This window comes from Panthera uncia, chromosome E3 (assembly GCF_023721935.1).
Source record: "Panthera uncia isolate 11264 chromosome E3, Puncia_PCG_1.0, whole genome shotgun sequence".
NCBI lineage: Eukaryota > Metazoa > Chordata > Mammalia > Carnivora > Felidae > Panthera > Panthera uncia.
The window spans coordinates 2,097,569-2,118,376 of NC_064815.1; the positions used below are offsets into that span (position 1 = coordinate 2,097,569).

Genomic DNA, 20,808 nt, shown 5'->3' on the forward strand with positions numbered 1-20,808 from the left:
GGACACCAGTGGTGGCCTCCAGCCCCTGCCCCGGACGGCCACCAAGCCCCCGCTGCTCCATGAAAACCCGGACCCCTGAGAACACTGACACGGTTACTTGAGGGTGTTTGAAGCTATAACACGGAATCAAGTGTTTTAATAGCTTTACCAAAATCAAGTACCATTAAAGTACAAAATCTAACCCAAACATAGAGCTGTAAGAAAGACCGTGTAGATAGAGCAGGAACGTGGGGTCAAGGTGAAAGGGTGCAAACTTCCAGCCGTCAGAGAAGGACTAAGGACCTAACGCAGAACATGGTGCCAAGGGCTCAACATCCTGTTGTCTAACTGAAGTTTGCCAAGAGTGCAGCACCTAAATATTCTCTCTCATGCACATGCGCGCGCGATGAAGAAGGGACATGTCAAGGTGGTCACTGGGAGAGAGCACTCCTTTCACAGTATATCCACAACGATCACAACGTACACTTTCAATATCCTACGATTTTGTCAATTTAACCAAAATAAAGCTGGGGGTGGGAGGTGTAGAATTTGCTCAGGGAGAACCAGTGGACCAGAAGCAAGAATCTAAAAACAAACCCACACAAATATGAGCAACTGGCCGCTAACAAAGGTGCAGAGCAACGCAGAAAACGTGACGGGATCACCTGAGACCCACAGGGGGAGGGTCGGTCTTGACATCCTACCACATGCAAAACACCACTGTGTGGGGACTGTAGACAAACAGAAAAGATAAAACAGTAATAGATCAGAGACGACCTTATGACTTCAGGACAGATGTTCTTAGGACACAAAAAGCAAAGAAAAAGTTCGGTGATTTCACTAAAATTCTGCAATTCCGTTAAACACGTGGCAAACTTAGAAGAGTGAAAATAGGTGAGCCCCACAGAGGGAGCAGCTCAGCAACACAGCCGGGCCAGTGCCCAGAGCACTGAGAACGGCTCCTGCCCAGCTCCCTGCCCCTGTCACGGCTCCCTCGGGAAGGAGAGGCACCAGGCACACTCTCCTGCGCTGGACAAGGACCCCGGGACTGTCCATCCAAAAGAGGTTTCAGGCCCGGGAAAATAGGCAGTACGGGACCATGATGGGTAAGAGCGGTTCAACTGTCCCAGCTCACCGTGTGGGAGAGAAACCCAAACAGGGCCCACAGCTGTTGCCATCTACAGCGCAGAGTGCCCAAGAAGAAAGTGGCAGCTCTCCCAGAGCCCCCAGGGAGGGCTGACCAGCAAGCAGGGTGAAGACTTATCTGGGGGCAGGGAAAGAACCACCCAGAGGCCGGGGGTAGAGCCCCCAGAGCACACGCGAGCCTGGGAACAGTCTGTGCTCCCTCCAGCCACGGTGAAAAACCTCCTTGTACACGGAGCTCCGGGCACGGCCTCAGGTGGGGGCCCATGTAGCGCTAACCACAAACTGCTGTGCTCCCACTGGACAGGGCGTAAAAACAAGCCTCCAAAGAATCACATGGTGTCCAAGCAACTCCAACAGGTCCCAGAACAAAGGTGAAGAACGTCCATACCCGAACAAGGTAAAAATCAAAATGGCAGGCATCCACTAAGAGGACCAGACATGCGAGGAAGCTGGAAAACAGCCCCTGATGAAGAGCAAAGTGAATCAACAGAAACCAACCCAGAAATCACAGGTGACAAAAGTGGCAATCAAGGACATCAAGCTATTATTAACTCCATCCGAGATGTTCAAGAAGACATCCAAATTGCCAGTAAGCAGCCGGAAAGGTGACCATCTCGCTGACTTTTGGGGAAATGCATACAGACAGCGAGAGTGCCACACTCTCACCAAAATGTCCAGACTGCTGACCGGTGGTCCCGCTGTGGATGCGGAGCGATGGCCACTGTCACACATGGCTGGGGAACAGAGATCAACAGACTGCTCTGGGAGCCTCGCTGGCCTCACCCACTGAATGTATATGCGTACCCTTGGAGCCTACAATTCCGCTCACCATGAACGCAGAAGGATGCGTGCGGAAGACGGGCACAGCAACGGGAAAGGAACCTTATGTCCAAGCGCCACACACTGAAAACGCAAACATCTACCAAGGAAAGAGTGGTTCCCAAAAACCTGCGGCATCCTCCTCACGTGGAGTAGCGTAAAGCAACGAAAACCATCAAGTTACCACCGCTCCTCGCGACATGCACGATGCACAGATGTGGCGCTGGGCAAAATGAGAGAAGCAGGGGCTGTGTAGCCTGTATGATCCCATCTCTATAAATACTTAAAACAGGCAAAAATAACGGGGGAGGGGGGGTGTTAAAAGGCCCAACAGTGGTTCTCCTTTGAGACGAGGAGGTCGTGGCCGGGAAGAACCAACATGTGGGCGGCAGGCGTCGTGATGCGTGACCCATGTGGGGCCGTGAGCCTGCCGTTCACTTGGGAAGCTGTTCGCTCATCACTCGGGCGGGTGGGGGGGGGGGGGGGGGGGGGGGGGGACGACTCTGTCTGCGCTAGATTTCAATGGAAATCACCGGGGTCAATGAAGCATGAAACCAAAACAGAAATGAGCGGAAGGCCAAGATTATGTACACGGAACTTACTGTTTTTCTTTCCTTTTATACTTAGCTGGATATCATAATAATCTTCTCTCCTATCGGATCGATAGTCTACTTCTTTACACTGGATATAGGACTACAAATAAGGAAAACAAGAGGCCTTAAGTGTTAATTGTCGCTATCGTAGCATTCTTAAATCATCTTAAAATCATTCTCTAAAGCTGGCAGCCACATACCACCATTTTGCCTCTGAACAATTTAGGTATGGTGCCTTCCACACACGTGCCCTTCATCTTGTTTTCCACATTATCAAGCAGCTGGAAGAGAAAGTTTGGGCTTTAAGAAAATGCGATGCTTCATTAACAGGCAGTAATTCGAAACTTGACTAGGAAATTTCAATGGTCAAAGAATTTCTAGACTATGAATATTATGACCTCCAGCATGCAATTATGAAAACATACAAAATCTTCGTCCTCGGTTGGATATTTACAAAAATATCTACATGCAACAGTTGAGATTAACCTCTATACAGCCTTTGGAATGAATTAGTAATCTGTAGTGCCTTTAGAAGCATTTTTTATATTCATTTTACCTCTGTGGAAAAGCATGTAAATTGAGCACTAAACTTAACTCGTATTGGTCCACACCAAGAGATAAATGAGGTTGAGCCTGTCAACAGGATTGACTGGTTTGTCCATGGATATTTAATGAACTGGATTCAATCCAGCTAGTGCTGCAAAACAGAAAACACACCTTGCCCAGCCAATCACCTTGAATAGCCGTTTCATGTTGTGTATGTGTGTGACTTTATGTGTGTCTGTGCGTCTTTGGTCACGACTGGAAGGACGGGCATTTGCTAGTGACTAAAGATGGTTTGGGGGAGAATCACCCGCAGAGAGAGCTGCCTCTGTTAGAACTTCTGTGCAAAGGACAAGTCTGGGCGCTACAGAGTAACAGGAGTCCCTAGTCTACGGCGAAACAGGGCGGCCAGGACAGCTACGTCAGCCAATCTGTGGTTTCTCCGACTGGTAACTAGGGCACATGTACCAACGGCAGATTTAAACCACACTACCTACCACTACCGAAATTCAAGTTTCCCCTCACGCTGCCCTCTCCAAGAACAATTTTGTTCTCATTCTCTCTGGCTTGTAAACTAGACAGACGCTGCCTTTCCTTCCTGGCCTGGCTCTGTCCTGAACAGAGATGGGCACACCTGAGTTGCACTGGCGCGAGGCAGGTCTGAGGTTGTACTTGCTACCACGTCCGACAGTGCTTTACAGCAGTCAATGTTAAGTAGTGTGCGGTTACGGCGGAGAACTTACCACTCGACACAGCTCCTGAACGTCGTGCTGCATGAAGCTATCTAAAGTTTCCCACCTTGGAAAGAGAAAAGGAATGTTTGTATTTATTTACACTTCCAGGCTTCAAGTAAGAGTAAACTAAGCAACTCAGACTTGAAAACCGAGCTGTAGGACAGGCCACTATTCGTCAATCCATCTTCTAAGGGAATTATATTTAGGGGTCCCCAATTTAAAGACCACTGAATTCTATCAGGGCCCCGACATCTTCACAGCTCTGTCCTGTTCTGAACGTCCTGCGGTGCATAAGAGGACGTCGTTAAGTGGTGAATTATTTCTCAGGCCAAATTCCAAACCACAGCCTTTTAATACGGAAAGGACAAACCAAATCCAGTGATCGAAACACCCAGGCGCACTGAAATGCCTACAATGCGCTCTGGATTCTCCTACTACGCGCTCACCCATCCTTGCAGAAGGAAGGAGAAGGCGAAGAAGGCAATACGATACATACCCGAAGGACTTCGTTAGCTTTTTTGTTCCTACAGGCTTATCGCTGTGCTGTAATTCGTAGAACACTCTTTGTAATGCTAAGGGGACGCTTTTGGATGAATCATCACCCTCTGTTGGCATCATGTACACAGCCTAAAATAATCGATTAAGAAATAAAAATGGAATTTTATGTGAAAGTATCATTTCCAATATCACAACGGCTAAGGTAGTTGGTAGGGCTTCTAACTATCCCTCCAAAATAGCTCAGGAAACTTTTTTAAAAGATCCTCAAAGTCTGTAGAGGCAACATAAAAACCATGAGAAAGCAAAAAAGAATTTAAAAATTTACGTACAACTCGCCATCCAAAGAGAACCACTTGTATTTCACACCTCTTGGAACAACACTTTTTAGCTTCACATCGCTCGTGAACAAAAGGTGTCACGAAACCTAAGTGCCCCTGGGATGATCCGCACCCCCACCCCCGGTCCCGACTATACCGTTCTGTCGTGGTCACTACAGTGCCAACGTAACAGGAAAAGCCAGCAGAGCAGACCAGCCAGTGCCTGCCCCCGCCCCCAACCCGGAGTCCGTGTGGCCTGCACCCTCGCATGGCCTTCCGAAAGGACTGCCGACTAGCTAGCCTGTATCAGACTCAGGGGGTGTCTGCGGTCTTCACTATTAGCGCTCTCGTGAAAATGACCTTTACCTGTATGTGAAATTAGACTTCACAGCCGGTGGCTTTGCAATTCAATTTTAACATAAAAAACTTTTCAGATGTTGCTGCTAATGCCTTTCATATTTAAAAAAAAAATTTTTTTTTTTAGTATCTCTAGCCCAACAAAATTAGGTTAGCCAGCAAACTTTTGATCATCCAAGTTAGTTTCACAAGTGTCCAAACACGGAGGAATAAAGATACGCATAAGATCCCAGAGGGGCCCCCGTCCGGAGACAGCACTGTGGTGGTACCGGGAGACACACGGCAAAGTCCGCCAACAGGACTCTGCTTGTCCCTTAAAACTTGAGAAGAGGGTGGGTGGGAGGTTGAGGGAGAGAAATACCATCCATTTACCTTTCGTAGTTGATTTGTGAAAAATAAAGTCTGCAGCAGGCTGTTCATGTAACAAGTCGCTCCCTGATTCTTTAAACCGACATAGCCCGTGTGCTTCTTTGAATCCCACCTACAAGACCAGTTCGAGGTTGAGGGAAAACCGCACAGGACACCGCCTCGCTTCCGCAAGTGCGTGTGGAGCGTGTGGCCGCCACACTGCTGTGCACCACCGCCTGTCTCCCGCCATCCTGACGTGGGAGCGACTGCCACGCACTCCTCACCGCCAGGCCCCTGCCTGGGCACCAGGGCCCGGAGTTCTGGGCACAATCATGGGCTCAGTTCACCCACGTGCACGAACCCAGCGCTGGAGAAGCAGCTTAATGCCGCCGACGGCAGCGCTGTCCTCGTCTACCGAGATCGCCGCTCGCACGTACTGGCTGGATTCTATCAGACTGGCTCCCAGTGTGGCTCTCCTGCATTCGTATTAAGTCACGTGTGGAGTCAGCAAGAAATGCCAACGGCTGAAACCCCTCTTTTCTGCAGACTCATACACACGAGCGAAGCCAGGCATGTGTACCGGGGCAAGCTGAGCTCAGACTTCTGAACTAGCGCTCTCTCTCTTTAACCTGCTAGGCTGGTGGTCTTCTCTGAGCAGAATGGGTAGGTCTTCTCAGAGCTGGCGGTCCCCACTGCACGCCCCTCCCCCAGCCCATAGTGACAGGAAGCTCGAGGGAATACCAGTCAAACCACCCCCCGGGCCCATCCCCATCTGCACATAACATGAAGACAAGAACGAACACTTTCGCCACTGAGCTGTGGTCAACACCAGACCAGGTGTCAGGGTCAACAGTAAATGCTGATTCCAGGGCTCAGTCCGTGACCTTTCTGACACACTTGGGTATACCACACGGCCCTGGTTACAGTATGTGCCTATCTGTGGATCATTTTAAAAATTGGCAAGAAAAGGCAAGAATCCTAAATTATAAATGGTTATTTTAAAATCCATAATCACAAAGATTTAGGTGATAATGCCTGAATAGGTTGTGGTAAGTAACACTAAGCCAAGAAATCAGTTTTGATTGGTAAGGCTGAAAAACCCAGTCCACTTTTTTAGTCAAGAAAAGTAGATCATAAACATAGGGAAAAGGTTTTTAAAATGGGGGGGAAGGGGGGGGGACAAGCCCAAAAAACTGAGTTTTCTTGTTTTTTGCCTCCACCCCTGCTACAACTCAAGCCCTGAAAAGGCTGCTCAAGAAAAGCTGGATCCCTCCTGTACTTGCCCTGGCCACGTCAGCCAGGACCCGGGCTAAGTAACAGCTCCTCCCTGGCTGCCCCACAGTCCCTGCCGGATTCCACCCAGGCCAACCACACCCTCCTGCCAGAGCGGGGCCGCATGAAGACACACAGGTAGGGGGGAGAGCCGGGCGCCCGCCACTCCACTTCTTCCCAGACCGTGCTTCCCAGCCTACCCCGTCCCCAGCCCTGAAAAGTCAGCAGGTCCCCATGGCCCGGCGCACCCACCTCAACTCCCGCCCCTTCCAGATGCGCCACCCAACCCCACACTTCGCTGCCGGTGCCTTCACTCCTGGTGTTCTCCCTGCCCCAACCCCTTAACCTCCTTAACATGTAGCCCAACCCCATGCTTTCTGCAAGGCCAAGCACGGCTACACCTCCCTCACCCTCCCACCCGCCACCCCTCCACCATCACACCTGCCACTTCCAGAACTGGTAGGAACTGCCCCCTCCCCGCCACAACGGCCCCACCAGTCTGTGTGTTCCTTGGGGACAGAAACCCGTGGCTAACTGGCCGACCAGAATTACACTCCTAGTGCACAGCAGTGTCTGGCATACAAAAAATGCTCAATACATGTGTCAAGTGAAGGGGTCAATGTGAAGCTGGGGAAGGTGTGTGTGCCTAGGGGCAAACACAGGGAGGGTGCTTATCGGTTAAATATATGCACTGTTAATATGCTGATGTTTCTTTCACTACAGCACAAAAGGCATTTCTTAAGAGCGCCCAATTAAAGAAAAACTTACGCAACTCCATGGGGAGCATCCGCCTGTACAAAGACTTCAAAAGTAACTTTGTCATCATCTATAAATCCTTTCTCAGGATCAGTCACTTCCTATAAAAAATAAGAATATCCAACTTGCATAAGAACACACGGACGCGTGCTACATTCCAAAGAGACAATTACCCTCACACCCTCTGCATGTTAGAGGAAAAGACTGCTTTCTCAAAACACCCAAATCGTGCTTCTGGTTTTGCAGTGTTTTGACTGGTTTTAAATAGTGTCCTCTGAACAAAACCAGCAAAAGCATGGTTCCTCTTGGAGGCATCTGGGAAGTCCCGGGGAGCCCCTCACCAGGGCACAGGCTGGAAGGAACGCGCACCTGCTCACAGGAGCAGGGCCTGGAGAGCCCAGCAGGACGCCCCCTTAAAAACCTGCCCTGGTTTCCACTTCTGCAAAAAGCAGCCAAGGGACACCTGGCTGGCTCAGTCGGTTAAGTGTCCAACTTCAGCTCAGGTCACGATCTCAAGGTTTGTGAGTTCGAGCCCCACAGAGGGCTCTGTGTTGACAGTTTGGAGCTCGGAGCCTGCTTCGGATTTTCCATCTCCTTCGCTCTTTCTCCCCGTCCCTTGCTCGCGCTCTCTTTCTCTCTCTCAAACTAAGTGGGGAACTGATGAGGGTACATGAAACCAGGCCTGGCTCAGGGAAGCGCCCCCTTTTAAAGGAGATTCGGCCTGTTGGGAAAGCTAGGAACTACCTTACGGACGTCCGACAAAGAGCTGAGACTCAAGCCCTGTCTGCTGGCTGCTTCAAAACCTCAGCTTGCAAACTGGAGAGATCACATTTTCACAGACACCTGTTCACCTGATAGAGCAAACATTCTCACTGCGAACAGAAGGATCTGCAGAATGAAGAAGGAACGTTGCTCAGGTCAGTCAGTGAAATGGCACGGTTACTTACGCTCCAGGCCATGAAATTGGAGAAGCCCCAGTCATTCTCTTTGTGGAAGAACAAGTGGCTGATGCGTCGACTGAAGGACTTCTCGTCGTCTCTGTAATTTATTATCTTCAGCACAGCTTGTGCATGGCAAGACCACGACCTGGTCAAAGAGAACCTAAGCCTCAGGTGACGCACTTAACTGACGTTTACACATTGTTTCAAAACAGAGCATGTGAAAATTCCCACATTTTTTCCCGTCCTTCTATTTGGGGAGGTGGGGTGGGGGGACACATTTACCTTTAATGAAGAAAGAAGCTAAAAGGGGTCGAGGGAACCCCCCCCCCCAACCCAGTGTGGACTGTACTGATTTGACTCATGGGTTGTTTTTGTTTTGTTCTGTTTTTTAAGTAGGCATTGAGCTCAACGCAGAGCTCAATACAGAGCCCAACGCAGGGCTTGAACTCATGACCCTGAGATCAAGACCTGAGCTGAGATCAAGAGTCGGACGTTTACTGACTGAGGCACCCAGGTGCCCCGAGCCATGGTTTTATTTTAATTTTTACAAGTTTTTTTTTAGGTCAGTTTTTTTTTTAATTGGTATCAATAAAATACAGTTTCTGAACTTTAGATACTGGCCTTTAGAGTCTGTAAGAGACTAGCTTCTGGTCAGACAGTGGTTCTGGTATCTGGGTTGGGTGTTGGGTGAAAACACAAGAGCTCCCCTCCAGGAGCCCCCGGAAGCTCTGAGCAGGGGCGCCTAGTCACAGCCACAGCCCAACTGTCCGGGCTGCAGTCAGGCTGGGGGCGGGTCACAACAGAGCCTCTGGATCTGTGCATAAAAACCAAACGGACGCAGCCCTTTAAAGGGCCACTGGGGGCTCGGAGCCACAGCAGAGCCACACACAGCAGAGTTTCCAGAGAGCTCTGAAGTGACGGCAGTGCAGGCCCAGTATGGGCGCTCCTGTCTGCCCAGGCTGCCTGCTCCGGGGCCGGACGGCTCACTGCGTTCCCAAACTACTGTCAGGCCCAAATTGTCTGTTAGGCTAAAATGTAGCCTCAATACTCACCGGAAATCAGATCAGAATGTGAACACAGGAAGGAAAATTTTAACCTATATACAGGCCCTGGCTGCAGCACAGAATTGGCCTGGCACTTCTTAAACATCCACGTAAAAAAGAAAAATGTAACGGACTGTGTTCCCTGGAGCTCGGACAGAGCAGCCAAGGCCAGTGCCCTGTGGCCCTCTGGGGACCAGCTTTCACTGAGAGGTCTAAAGGGCGACAATCTGGGGGTGGCAGGGAGCCTGGACAGATGTGGGCCAAGGAAGCAGCCTTCTCACAGATTCCTCGATATGGGAGGAGAAGGACACAGTGACAAAGTGATCTGGGACCCTTTCAAACAATGTCAACTAAGCTTCTGATATACGCTGACCAGTGACAGTTTTTAATTAAGGGAAGAACCAAGCTATTGAGGATCTATCAATAGGTAGAAAACGTGAAGTCTCTGATCTTTGTTTTCATCTGAATAAAGGGACCATAAACACTTTTCCTAATTTGAAGACATTTTACTACATATTTCTTTTTAAGAATTGTAAGAACAAAACAGTTTCTCTAAAATAAGCTGGGGAGGCCCATGTGGTAAAACCCTCAAAGGATGTTTTAATCCAAACTCTCTGAATAACACACAGGAGCTGGTTAACACAACAATGCCGAGGCCTCAAGACCTGAGGAATGTTCCTTAGCTACAGTTTTCCCCTCAGGCACTTACTGGTAGAATAAGGAAACCTGGTAATCCAGTAGTCAGCTAGTCCAGATGGACCCTGATTCCGTGTTCCCTGGGCTGGCAGATTCTAATACCTGAACCTCAGTGTCTTGTTTGCAAGAAAAACATATACTTTTCTAGCTTGGAGAGAATACCTACCGTTGAGTTTTAAAGAGAGAAATGTATTTCATCTAATGTAACATCAGAGGGCTATGTAGAGGCAGCAAGGAAAGGCAAAAGTTTTAAACTCAAAGAGGCCGATCAGACTGAGCCTCCAATCACGGAGAATAACTATTTGTGGGTTCGTAATGGCATCATTTAAACTGTCTTACGTGGAATCAGATTCAGCATTGCACTGGAGAAAGAATCCTACGCTTTTTTGGTGTGGTCTGTCTGGATAAAAGCGTGGCATCACCATAATCTTCCACGGCAGATTTCGCACAAAACACGGAGGGCTAAGGACCGACTCACTCAGTCTGCTGAAGCGCTCGACAGTGAACTGAAAGGTTGCCTCGGAGCGCCAACTCGTGTCTGCAAGAAAAGGCCGTGTCAGTCACAGGGCTCGGGCGTCGTGAGACCACACCTGACAGCCGACAACTGTGGGACCCGCGCAGGACAACCAACCACGTCGGGGAGCCGTCCGCACAACTGCGACCTAACTGCTAGAGCCTAACTCTTGGGAAAATGAGAGCATGGCACCTAGAAGAGGGAGGGGACACGCCATTTGTGTGTGAATGAAATCCAAATCCCAGAGGGCTACCGACACACCCCTGCCTGCCCTCCTATAGATTCCAGAGCTGGGCCTGTAAGAACGTCTACTCTACCCTCGAGCCCCGAAATTGCCAAGTCCTCCCTGGTGAGTGGACAGGCTCTGCAGAGAAGGCCCGGGGCGGCTGTGGGACAGCTGCTCAAGGTCAGGGCGCGCGGAGGAAAAGCGGAGGGCAGACTCAGGCCGAGTCAAGTCTGGAGAAAGGAAGGGGAGGGGGCATTGCACCCGCAGGCTCACCAGGCCCCGAGGGGGCAGAACAGTCATTCCCGCTGTTCTAGAGACAACACTGCTGAGAAGTTAGCCCCAAACAAACGTTAACATCATCAGTTCACAGTTTCTGTGAAATACCAGCCTGGACTCCCTAGGGGGAATAATTTATAGAGAAAGAAACCGGTATTCTTCTCAACACGAATGGTAAAAATTGTTCAATTTACTCAACAAGACGTGAAGGCCATGTACAGAACTAAGGTTTCCTCCAATAGAAAGCAATATATCGATAGAGTGCCTCTTAGCAGACTTTCAATTACAAGTCACACTTTAGAATTCCACCCTGTGCCATGGTGACTGTTCATTTACAAGTGACTCAGGCTGCCAGGAGATCTGCGGCCCCCAGCCCCCAACTGCTGTCTATATGGTGCTTCTCAAACTCTTGGGGAGTGGCAGCCTCCCAAGGCTGCCCCGCCACCCTTACTGACCGGCACTTTTACGAGACATCAGAGAGCTGCCACAGCAAGGTCAAGTTGCCATACAAGCTTCTAAATGCTTTCTCTCACTTTCGGTGACTATCTGGTTGGAGACGGGGTACAGTTCACAGGCTGGCAGGGGAATGAGGGCCACGATGTGAAAAGCCACCACTGGCGTATGCAAGAATCAAAGGTGCGTGGAAGGCTTTTTCTGGTGTGGCAGCGGGGGCTATTTTGCCATCCTTGCCCCCCAGGCTCCTGACGCACAAGAGGAGACTCTCGGGCTCGGGGAAGGGCATGTTCGGAAGAACAACATGCCGCCTTCCTTCACCCTTCTGTCTCCTAACTTCTAAGACAACCAAACGCTCAGGACAGAGACTTCTCAGGGTACAGAGACTGCTTGCGTTTGTGACTGTCTGAATTTGTTCCTAAGAAAACATGTCCATCAATCCTCATGAGAGGGTAGTATTCTTTACCAAAGAAATAAGAACCAAGAGGAAATGCGACAGTTAGCACTGACACCTTCTTTTCACACTCTTCATCCCCAACTGTTCTGCTACACACAACCCTGCTCAGCAGACCGCAGAGGCTCTCTGGGAGGAAGAGCGGCTGAACAGGGGGGGTGTGCGTCTGAGAGATGCAGTATTTACTCCAGCTTCTTGAGGTGGCAGATATGACCCTAATCCCTCTGAGGGACCAAAGTACCAAAAAGCCAAGAAATGTGTTCTAATGTCTTGGAATGGCACAGGAAAGACGTGGGCCACTATTTTAAAGACACAAATCACACGTGAGCAGCACTTAAATCCTGCAAGATAGGCAAGGGCAGGGGTTCTAGAAGTCCCACTTCACAGATGAGGAAAACTGAGGCTCGCTGAGATTGCGTGGTTTTATCTTATCTGAGGTGTTTTACAAAATGACCACAGTGGGTTTCAGTACCCATGATCTGTGCACCCTGAACAGTGACCTAGCCTCTGGTTTGTAAAATGCCATATTCTGAAGTTTAGCATACCCCCCGCAAGGCAGAGCACAAAACTGGGCTCTTTGTGGAGACCAAAGAACTGCAATCAGCCAAATAAAAGTCACCAGAGGCCACACACTCATGGGACCTAAAGAGTTCAACTTCACAAAGTCCTGCCTCTCTTGTAACTCACTTACTTGTTTTCAGAAACAATTCAACCCATTATAGGATTAGATTTTTAAACAGACAAAATGGAAACGCATCATAAATGCCTTCTCCATCCCAAACTTCAGCCCAAATTCGAAGTTGATCTTAAATACGCAACAGAACCAACCAGAACTCTGCATGGCACGGAGACTGCAAGATGGCAAGCCCTTCCTTCAGAGGCAGAAGGAGCAGCCAGGAGCCAGTGCCTGCAGCCATCCTGCCTCACAGAGCTCAGCTCACACGTGCATTTATACACTCCACGTGAGATTCCGCCTTGCATTCACGGCATATCCTTAGGACAGACTTGTTTCTGAAATATGCTAGGAGACTTCATGAGAATAAAAATGTTGCCCTGTGGTTCCCAACTCTTCATAACCAATTGAATGAATTGAAAAACTACATTATATACCAAAAGATAAGGGCGGGGGGGGGGGGGTCTCTACAAAAGAGTAGAGCAGACTTGAAACCCATCTCTGGCAGAAAGGCCTGGCCTGATGACAGTCCCATGGAGGAATTAAAGGAGACCTAAATGTCTTCACCCGAGAAGACAGGTGAAAAGTACTCAAAAGTCCTATTTTTGCAACTTCCCTGTGTCTATAATCACTTCACGATTAAAAACATGTTTACATGGGGCGCCTGGGTGGCTCAGTCGGTTGAGCGACCGACTTTGGCTCAGGTCATGATCTCGCGGTCCGTGAGTTCGAGCCCCGCATCGGGCTCTGTGAGGACAGCTAGGAGCCTGGAGCCTGCTTCTGATTCTGTGTCTCCCTCCCTCTATGCCCCTCTCCCGCTCATGCTCTGTCTCTGTCTCAGATATAAACATTAAAAAAAAAAAAAATTAAAAACATTTACAGCAGTGCACTTGGGAATCTGGACGGTGCCCCGCATCCTGCAGAATTAGTTTTCGTCCAGGGACTTTGTAACCCGCCTCAATGCCGCCGTCAGCGCATTAATGCATTACTGCGCATCTCCATTTACTGTCAAGGACAGGATGACAAAGCTCCCGCTCCCTGCTGTCATCACACCTCCTCAGCCCGAAAACCTGGGAAGCCATCACCTCCACTCATGCCTCCCACAGCAGCACTGGCTGTCATCGAAGCGGCCACCACGCCCATTCGTACCCCAACCTTAACTTCACAGGGCAGAGGCCTGGGGTACAACTGCATGAAAAAGGTAGAGGAAGGTACAGGACTTTGTTCTGTTTTGTTTAAATCAGAAGGCTGGCCTACGGAGTCCCCAAATGGCGCCCTTGCGGTAAACTTATCAAACCTCAATTTTTCATTTTTTGCCAAGTCCCAGTTAATACCCAGAAATTACTTTTGTTTCACGGGTACCAACAATCTCTATTTGCAGAGGCTGTATTTGCTCTAAAACTTCTTGCGGTCATCTATGGAAAAAACTAAGCAAGAAACTAAAATCAAAGTAGAATATGTAGGTGTAACCAGAAAATGATTCTAATTCTTGTCCAAGTTCCACATTAACATGATTTTTTTTTTTTTAAGATTTTATTTGGGGGGGGGGGGGGAGAGGAAAAAAAAAAGATTTTATTTTTGAAGTAATCTCTACAGCCAACGTGGGGCTCGAACTCACAACCCCGAGATCAAGTGTTGAACATTTTCTAAGCCAGCCAGGGGCCCCTAACAGGATTTTTAAATGCTCTTTGTCTCAAGCAAACACCTGTCCATCTGTGCTGTCAGCCACTCAACTTTTATATAGGAAACCCCCCCTCTGCCCAGTACATCACTCTAATCCAGCGTTTCCCAGATTGTGTGCCCTACTTTACGATGTTAGAAGGAGATTCCGGAAAGGGGGTTCTAAAGTTCAGTCTTGGGGAATCATTAGCAAATCTTCTGGAGAAAGACGTTAGGGTGCTGACGGTCCGGAGGTCCTCTACAATGCAGACCCTTGCTTGGCCCAGCGCCCCTGAAAGTTACTGGACTCAGCCCCTCTCACCACATGCTAACGTCCTGCAGAAGAGGGTTTCAAAGCAATTATCACAACTGGGAAAATGCTGCCCTAAACTAATTCTACTCCTAGAACCAGAACCATCTCCCTCCCGCTCTTTACCATTAAAGAGATACAATCTTTTCACTCTTAGCCTGGACCTTTCAAAACACACCTCAAATCCCCAACTGGGAAGGCCGTGCAACTGAAGACCACACTCTGCTTTCTCCTGTAATGTTCCCAAGTGGTAACTCACCACAGCAATATTTCTACTTTTAGGTTCTATGGTTTGGCACCATTATTTACTACCACTAATTTAGTAGTAAAATTTGCCTCAAAAGGAATGGGGTTTTATGTACGGTGTGGAGACCGAGGCAATCCGGCAACCTGGACTTCCGGAGACATCTAGCAATGCAGAGCCGTTTCTGGTTGTCGGGGCTACGGGGAGCGAGGATTATGGGTAGGATGGCACTGGCATCCTATCACACAGAGGACTGCCCCGCAACAAAGAATGATCGGCCCAAAAAGGCAACAGCGCCACCAAGGTTGAGAACCTGCCCTTCATCTACATCTGCACCTCCTCCCAAGCCCTCCCCAAAAACACTCGCAGAAATATTCATTTGGAATTGCTCTGTGGAACTAGACAGGGAGCTCGCTGCCTGGGGTGGGCCAGTAACCGCTCTGCAAGTGACTGGAACCCACCTCTAACTCACACCTGGCACATCTGGCCTGGTCACACCTTCCCAACTGCGCTCACAGAAGCACTTTTGGCATCTCAGGTGTCTGAAATTAAACCAAGAGCCCAGCAACCAAAGAGACCACACCCACACCGTTGCCCTTGATCTACGGTGGAAAGCGCACTCCACAGGTAACAAAGCAGCGGGGTTCAGACCACGCCTCTTTACCTTCCTCAGATATTGCCTCAGCCAGCTGCCAGGGGGTAAACCGCACTGTGAGAGAACTCTCAACTACGGCTGCAGTTTCTCATGGAGGCTGAACTTTTGGCAGGAGGTCTGAACAGCAGTCCTTCTGGTGGTGCAGCCCGTGACTGACGGTTTCTTTCAACTGCCCCGTTACTCCCCTGGGAAGGACACAACCCTCATGAGGATTGATGGACATGCTTTTGACAGAACATGGTTTCATATTACACTGCAAGATTCCAGGGACTGCATAAAGTGATTACTGGCTGCTACCGTCTCATGATTTTGACCTTGCAAATAAAAGTATAGGTCACGTATCTGACAAATTATAAAGAAGAAATAGCCTCGAAAGAAATGGATTTCCTGGGCACAAAATGTCCATGCATACACATATGCAAACGCTTTTTGCATAGAGGATATAGACCAAAAGTTAGTGTGGGAGAATGAAGCCCAAAGCTGGATTCTGATTTTCACACCTATTGGGAGTAGGGAGGGATTTTCGGCTACAGACAACTGATATACACACTACAGTAAGAATGCAATGGAAAGCCAAGTTCCAATGTCTAGAAGTATCTTGCTGCAAACAAAAAGGAAAGGAGAGTAAGGTACACTAAGATACACTTGTTCTGAGCGCTAACGGTGGTGGGGAAATGGCAAGCCTGAGTAAATACCCATCTATCACAAACTTCTGTACTGAAACCTTCTCTCCTGGGCTGAGGAGAACCAACTTACCCTGAAATTTGTAGGTCGTCTTAAAATTCAAAACCAAAACAGGTTCCTCAATTTTCCTCAGATACAAACCTCCTGAAAACTAGCTACTCTTAAGAAACTCACAAGTACTCAAGGAAGAACTCTATAGCACATCCAGTTGTGTTTCTGCCCATTGCAAGTAAACAAACCACATGTACTCACCATCCTCCATATCTTCCTCTGTGTTGTTGTGCCCATCACTCATGGCTACATTCCCGTTGATAACAGGGTTTTGAGTAATTCTTGGTGGATCATCTGTATCTCCAGCTTTAAAGAAAACAAAGAAATTCCATGGTTTTTACCCTCAAATCTTGGATTAAAAACACATTTGTACTTGTGATGATTGTCAGTCACTAGTATGTTCCAAGTGTGCCATAATAAACATACTCTAACCCAAAAGGTATTTACTAGTATGTTTACTAAATAAATATGAATTTTGGTTGTTTTCAAAATGCTAAATGGGATGCAATCACTATACCACATTTGTTCCATTTGCACTATGTTGAAATAGCCTTCATACTCATTAAAACTCAACCCCAGAGAAAATACTGTTGAGCTTACTAAATATATACACAGCAGTGTGCATTAGAATGTTCTACCACATGTCAACGCTTTAAAACATCAAATTGTGTCTCTCAAAGTGTCACAGGGCAGTTACTGTAATAATTAAAAACTATAAATCCACACAAAAACCAGAACTGGAGGGACTGGAAGTTGGGGGAGGGGGTAGAGGGTGTGTGAAAGGGGGTCCCTAGAAGGACTGGCATTTACAAAGAGTCTGGAAGGGATTGAGAAATACATAAAAAGGTTTTGTCATTCTAAATGCTTGCTGAAATCTGGCTTGACAAACATTTACACATAATCAAAGGCACGGATGCAAAACTTCGAAGCAAGGAGGGGCAAATATAGGGTTTGTAAATGCCAAATGTAACATTCTCATCACTATTTATGCACAATCTTCTTACTTTGACATAGGTCCTTGTCTTAAAAGAAAAAAAAAAAACAAAACACTATGTCAAGATTTGGGATTTAAATAGCCTCCACTGGCCAAAAGGGTCATACACCATGTGTAAACCCTCTCCATCCTCCACATGTCATGTCACTGCAACTAATGCGGGCCCCCATATGTTGCCTGTACACGTTCTGATCGAAATTAGCAGTCTCAGCTACAAACAGGAGATGTGGTTTTGAAAAGCGCTACTTAAGTGTGTCCTAGTCTTGCGACATGTCTCCCCCATCAGCGGGCAGTCTGATTCAGCACCACGGACAGCACCCTCGCCATTCCCCTCTAGACACTCTCCCAAACCCCCAACTATCCGATTACATCCGTCAAAGAATCTCTGGATATAAACCATGCTTTTCCCCTTACACATCTCAAAGCACACCTTCAAAATCCTTGGAGGCCAAGAGACTGATATTACCACCCAAATCTGTATCACTTCAATCCTGATATTCTTTAACTATCAATATATATACACTTCAATTAATTGTGCTAAAAGGTATTTTTAAAAACAAACACATATACATTTTTAAACTGGTCTCGACCACCACACCCTGACAAAAACCTGGGATGGGTGGGGGAGAAGGACAAATTCTTGTTTGCTCTTGCTTATAATTACCTCAAAGTCTAAAAACTCTTAAAACATTTGTGCTTAAAAATCAACATGAAAAACCAGGTACTTTGAAACGTCTTTCATCCCACATTTATCCTCCTAAATTAACATCTAACCATCATTAAAAATATTTTATGAGGAAAAACCCCTATGAAGGCCTATGAAATAAATTCTGGCACATTCTACCGACAGAATATTATACAGCAGTTTTCTTTTAAAGGTTCTCAATGTACCTAAATGTAAAGTTCTCTAAGCTATGTTAAGTAAAAAAAAAAATTTAAAGACACCAAGCAATAAATCTTACCACACACAACCTCAGTTACAAAAGAGACAGTCTGTTGGAATAAGAACGGATAAATTCTCATTTCCCCTTCCATGACAAACACTGGAAGGACACACAAACACACAACTAGAGGTCCTGCAGGAGGAGCAGCAGTGGGATGTGCGCGCGCGCACACACACACACACACACACACACACCACACAAACGCACTATCTCACAGTAACTTGCTCCACGTATGCCTGCTATTTTAATTCAGTTCCTTGTTTCAAAACCTGTCCCACTACAAGTTCCTTATGTTTTTAATGTTTATTTATTTTTTAATATTTATTTTTGAGAGAGAGAGAGAGAGACAGACAAAGCACAAACAGGGAGGGGCAGACAGAGAGAGAGACACAGAATCCCAAGCAGGCCCCAGGCTCTGAACTGTCAGCACAGATCCCGATGCGGGGCTCGAACTCATGAACTGTGAGATCATGACCTGAGCCAAAGTCGGCCTCTTCACCAAATGAGCCACCCAGGCGTCCCTAAAATAAGATTTTTAATGCACAAAAGCACAAACAAATCATCTCTGTATACAAAACAGAGCATCACACCTAAAAACTAGGGTGATGTGTAAATATAAGCAGTCTGCACTACTGTAGGTCATAGAATTCGACAACTGATTCATAATCCCAAAGATTCTTTTTTTTTTACTTTTTTAAAAAAAATTTTATTTATTTTTGAGACTGAGAGAGACAGAGCATGAACGGGGGAGGGTCACAGAGAGAGAGAGGGAGACACAGAATCTGAAGCAGGCTCCAGGCTCTGAGATGTCAGCACAGAGACCACCGATGCAGGGCTCAAACTCAAAAACTGGGAGATCATGACCCGAGCCGAAGTCGGACCCTCAACCGACTGAGCCACCCAGGCGCCCCAATAATGCCAAAGATTCTGACATCCAAGCGAATTCAGATTATAGCTGAAACAAGGTATCTTTAAGGGTTTTGTGACTTGAAATAGAGTATTTCTCACCAGAAGTTATGGCAATGATAAAAATCAAGATCAAGTCAAAAGATCTATGGCTTACCTCCACAGCACTTTACTGTATGTACAGTGTGGGAAGATAAATAAATCGGGTCACAGTTTTGCAGAAGCAGGATTAACTACAATGCGACAACTGATGAAAGGCTAGTAATCTATAAACAAGGGATCCCATCCTAGTGTTAGTAAGATGGGATTTCTCTGCCATAGGCCCTTAAAGGCAAAGTAAATAGAGTTCTACTTTTGAACCGGGTTCTCCTGAGCAGTACACCTCACCTTTTTACACACCAAGTTACACATTTGTGCTGGGCTGACCCACTTGCTCTTTTCCACCCTCCAAAAGCATGGAGATGCTAGTCTAAGCCAGTGGCTGTGAAATGACAAAAAGTCCCTGGTTGGTCCACCATGTATAGGAGAAACTTGACCAACGACAGGCCCCGTGAAGCTCCCAACCAAGTGCCATGGGGCCTTAGTAAAAAAAAGTTGACAACTCAAGTCTAGCTCCTAAGGGACTGAATATATCCAGTTAAAAAAAGCTCCTCATAAATGAGCTAGTTCAGCAAGAGGATTAAAAATTTAATTAAGACACAGTAAATCCCTGGACCTGAATTCAACGATGAAAGCAGCCGAAGCCCACAAAAACTCTATACTAGGCTTCCAGAATTATCTTAAATACTAAGTCTGCTTTCATTATCATCAAAGAAGTTTAAGATTGGGGTGTGTATCTATTTATCACCACGTATAAAGTGATCCTGTTCCTGAATTTTAGATACCATCTAATTGGAATTTTCCCTTATGTGTCAACTCTCATTTGGCCAAACATGAACTACAGCACTAATTTTTTGACAGACGTGGTCTCAAATAACATTGGGGACATGTGGCAAGCACCAATGACAATATGGAATGCCTCAGATAGAAAGACAAAAGTTCCCTAATGTGCCAAATATCTGTAGGGGTGCGGTGGGGTGCGGAGGAGGAGTTATCATTTGAAAATGTATTTTTGAGACTCAAATACAATCAAAGATCATTTCCATTACTTGTGACTGGTTAACCTTGCTATGACAAACCCTGTGGTAAGCACCCAAGGCACAATTTATACATATACATGTACATATATTTTAATATGTATAAGAAGGGGCACAAAATGCCTTTTCTAAAGACTAGAAACCCACAGAAGGCTAGCTTGGCTGGTTACGAAGCTTATATATCTCCTCCTGTTACTGAGGAGGCCATGCTTGTACTCTGCGTCCCTTCCCACAGACTTCCACTTGTGAGGTCATAACACAGGATCGCTCAACAAAGAACACTGGCCGATTGCTATGGAAATGATGTGCTAACTCAGCATCTCAATCTCACTCCTGGATGAAGTAACAGACAAAGCAGAATTTCAATTTGTCGTTTTTGACATTTTCTGTCACCTCACAAAAATTACTCAAGCCTCTCCCCAAAAGGGGGGGGGAGGGGGGGCAGAGAACCACCACAGTAAGACCTCAGAGCCTTCCAACTAAGAGGTGTATACTGCCACCAGGTGGTGCGTCAGCCACAAAGATGGAGCCACACCTCCGATTCAGTCTCCGCTCAGGCCCCAGATTCCCCCTCAAACTTTTCAACT

At 47.3% G+C, this 20,808-nt stretch overlaps 1 protein-coding gene across 5 annotated transcripts in view; it reads right to left on the reverse strand.

Annotated features, from left to right (window-relative positions):
• The window catches only part of USP7 (ubiquitin specific peptidase 7), a 64,808-nt gene that overhangs the window by 16,325 nt on the left and 27,675 nt on the right, over positions 1-20,808 (reverse strand). For 3 of the 5 annotated variants that reach the window (XM_049638218.1, XM_049638219.1, XM_049638217.1), the window contains exons 2-10: positions 16,443-16,547; positions 10,382-10,580; positions 8,310-8,448; positions 7,375-7,463; positions 5,359-5,467; positions 4,311-4,441; positions 3,824-3,878; positions 2,738-2,818; positions 2,547-2,637 (exon numbers count right to left, since the gene is read on the reverse strand). In XM_049638218.1, coding sequence (XP_049494175.1) covers positions 2,547-2,637; positions 2,738-2,818; positions 3,824-3,878; positions 4,311-4,441; positions 5,359-5,467; positions 7,375-7,463; positions 8,310-8,448; positions 10,382-10,580; positions 16,443-16,547 — 999 coding nt within the window. Of the gene's footprint in view, positions 1-2,546; positions 2,638-2,737; positions 2,819-3,823; positions 3,879-4,310; positions 4,442-5,358; positions 5,468-7,374; positions 7,464-8,309; positions 8,449-10,381; positions 10,581-15,515; positions 15,692-16,442; positions 16,548-20,808 lie in introns of those variants that run through there. The other 2 variants (XM_049638220.1, XM_049638221.1) reach the window with 2 other exon arrangements.